At 44.0% G+C, this 3,437-nt stretch overlaps 1 protein-coding gene across 1 annotated transcript in view; it reads left to right on the top strand.

Moving 5' to 3' along the window:
- FAM105A (family with sequence similarity 105 member A) overlaps positions 1–2,811 on the top strand; it is a 23,775-nt gene extending 20,964 nt beyond the window's left edge. The window contains exons 7-8 of the mRNA XM_006081580.3: positions 89–358; positions 1,134–2,811. Coding sequence (XP_006081642.1) covers positions 89–358; positions 1,134–1,307 — 444 coding nt within the window. The 3' untranslated portion in view covers positions 1,308–2,811. The remainder of the gene's footprint in view (positions 1–88; positions 359–1,133) is intronic.
- The last annotated feature ends 626 nt before the right edge of the window (positions 2,812–3,437 follow it).

Below are 3,437 nucleotides of genomic sequence, written 5' to 3'. Positions count from 1 at the left end.
GGTGAGGATAAAAAAAAAAAAGGTTATGCAGTGTTGTGTACATTCAGCCTTACCCTTCTAAGTTTCACTTTTGCGGCTGTGTTTTTAGTGGACTGAATTCAGTGGAATTAGAGATTATCACAAGAGAGGAAGCATGTGCAACATCCTTTTCTCTGATGCCATTCTGGAATATAAACTGTATGAAGCTTTAAAGTTCATCATGCTGTATCAGGTCACTGAAGTTTATGAACAAATGAAGATGAAAAAGGTCATTCCCAGTCTTTTCAGACTCCTGTTTTCCCGGGAAACGTCATCCGATCCTTTGAGCTTCATGATGAATCACCTAAATTCTGTCGGCGACACCTGTGGACTGGAGCAGGTACGTGGGGCAGAAGAACTGTGTGTGTTTGATCAAGGAGGATAGTGGCAATACTTGAACACGTAGGCGTTGGTGTTTGCTTTCAGCAGTGATAAGACCAGCTGCGCAGAGTGGTCGGTTGGCATTATTGCCCCTGAAGGAAAAGAAGAGTAACGAGCCTCCCTGCTCCGAGCTGGTTGCCGTGTGCCCTTCCAGCCGGGTGCCGGGGAGCCTTTCTGAGCTTGCGTGCTGCCTCTCAGTTGATAACAGGTTCTCCCACAACGGAGGTGAACCAGGAGAAATTCCAGTCGGAAAATGAGATAAGGTTTGGGAAAGCATTCGGTTACTTACTGCAGATAAATAGAAATTATTGAATTTTTTTCTAAATCCAAAAAATGCTTTTATGCCCCCATAGAAAAGGATTTTTTGTTTTGTATTGTTTTGCTTTGCTTTCCCAGAAGGTGCACAAAATCATCTGCACTTTTTACACAAATTGATTTAAAATGATATAACACTGGTGAGAAAACAGTGTAATTTTTATTATGAGCATTCCTTTATTTTTTATTAGATTTTCCCCAAACAGCTTTCCCTGTGATTTCTTCATGCTAGTCTAGAGAGATGCTCCTCCGCTTGTCCCCTGCATTTGTCCCTAACCCCGTGCCCACGCAGGGTTCGTGCGTGGGTCTGTCAACAAGCACGCTATGTCACAAGCTGCTGAAGAGCGTGCTCCCGCGCTGGTGGGAGGGCAGGAATCTGGAAATGTGTATCTGTGACCTCTCTTTCGTCTCTTCCCCAGATTGATATGTTTATACTTGGATATGCCCTTGAGGTCAAGATAAAAGTGTTCAGACTGTTCAAGTTTAACTCCAGGGACTTTGAAGTCTGCTACCCAGAGGAGCCACTCAGGGAGTGGCCGCAGATCTCCCTGCTGACTGAGAATGACCGCCACTACCACGTTCCTGTCTTTTAAGTCTGGCGGGGACCGGGCGCCCGCCAATGACAGTGGTCACACCTGCCAGTAAAGTGTTCCTGGAAAACAGAAACTAGTGTTGTAGCCACCGAAGGAATGAGGCCCTTCTCTGGAGTTACAGGTACATGGGACGTAGCAGTGCACAGGTGGCTTTTCTCTGTTTTTCAGTGATTTCCTCCAAAGCAGCTGCACTAATACATTGTGGGGCGTGGTTTGACCTCATTCGTGAGGGCTGTGGTCACTTCACAGATGGTGGGCCTAGACAAGCACGAGAACGTTTCATTTGGACAAGACCAACAACAGGAGCAAAGAAAATGAGTAGGTTTTCCTACTAACCTAGAAAGAATGAATTTGTTTCTGACTTTTACGTACTTCATTAAGAATCTTGTCTTTGGTTGATTTTGGATCCTCATAAACATGGCCTTATTTTATAAGCATTAGCTTCCCAGGAATCTATGGTATATTGATTTTCTAGAACCACTTGATTAACTGTAAAATTATGGGTATACACACACACATACCCATATGTATACATGTATAGTTTTATATCTATACATATAAACACATACACACAAATGACCACTACTTTGTAATGTTGTACAATTTGTTTTATATCATTTTGCATTTTTTATTGTTGCATCTGGCCAGTTTAATATGTTTTATATAGATAAAAATGATAAATTCTGTAGATTAAGGAACTGAATGACACTTATTAAGCTGTCAGGAAAATATTAAACTGTGGTGTATTGACATGTGTATTGAATGCGTGGTAGATAGAATCATGCCCCCTTTCTCCGCTTTCCCAGAAAGACGTTAAATCCTAATCCCAGAACCTGTGCATATGCTGGGTTAAACGCAGAGGAGAGTAAAGTTGCAGGTGGAATGAAGGTACTAGTCTGCTGACCTGGTTAGAAGGAGATTAGTCTGGGTTCTCCAGGGGAATCCAATATAATCACAAGAGTCCTGACAAGTGGAAGAGGGATTGGAGGAGTGTCAGAGTCAGAGGGAAGTGAGAAATCCGAAGGACAGTAGGGAGAGATGCAACATGCTGGTGTTGAAGATGGGGGAGGAGCCACAAGCCAAGGGATGCGTGCAGCCTCCAGGAGCTGGAAAAGGCAAGGGAGTGGCCTCCCCTGGAGCGTCCAGGAGGGAACACGGCCCTGGCAGAGCCGTGAGTTTAGCCCAGTGACACCTGGGCCAGACCTCTGACCTCCAGGACTGTAAGATAATACATTTGTGCTGTTTCAGTAGCTATTTTCAGGAATGTGTTATAGCAATAATAGACAGTTCTCAGGCTAACTAATTTTGGAAATACTTTTCTAGTTTATTTTGGTAATTTTTATTTTGGCGGTACTATGCTAGTCTGTTGTGAATTGCAATAAATACAAAATAACTGTTCAAATCTTGGCTAACGATATATGGGCCTCCTTGATGTGTTTGAGGCTGACGTTTTCTCGCATTTTCATATTGTTTCTATTATAAATAAAAAAGGAGATATGGTAAATGCTGTGGTGTATGAAAATAACATTGACTCTTGAATAATCACCGGTGTGTCCTACATAAGCCAGATGTCTAATCGTACGTTGTGTTCTGCCTGCTGTCATTTTGTTTTCTGGTTGGAGAGTAAATAGCTCAGACCACTTTGCATTACTTTGAGAGCCACGCAAACAAAACAGGCCCTCTTGGTTGATCTCTACAGTCCTTTCCCGCCTAGAAGTGTCTATGCTTTTGCACAAGCCCTGTCATGTTATTGACACTGTGGGAGGTTACCCCCTGATGCATTACAGGGACCTGGAAAAATGAACTCTACCCTTTGTGTTGACAAGCAGAGCAGACGAGAGCCTGCGTGGGCTGTGACTGACACTCCTAGGATTGCTGCTTCTGACTTCTGGCTCCAGTGGCACCTACCTGGCATCTGTATCTTGCCACTCGCCTTGCATCCCCTTATCCAGTGTCATTATTTCCTCATCCAACCAGGATTGAAAGAGAAAACCCTTTCACGGGGATTGGCAGCCTGTGGCTCTGTGACATGGCAGCTCACTGTGTCTATCCTTCACTGTGCGCTGGGGCACAGGGCAGAGTGGGGCAAGAATTCTTTAAAGAGAGGGGCAAGACCAAATTGTGAAAACA

This window comes from Myotis lucifugus, unplaced genomic scaffold, assembly GCF_000147115.1.
Source record: "Myotis lucifugus unplaced genomic scaffold, Myoluc2.0 scaffold_0, whole genome shotgun sequence".
In the NCBI taxonomy this organism is placed as follows: domain Eukaryota; kingdom Metazoa; phylum Chordata; class Mammalia; order Chiroptera; family Vespertilionidae; genus Myotis; species Myotis lucifugus.
This window is presented reverse-complemented; position numbering and strand designations above follow the sequence as displayed.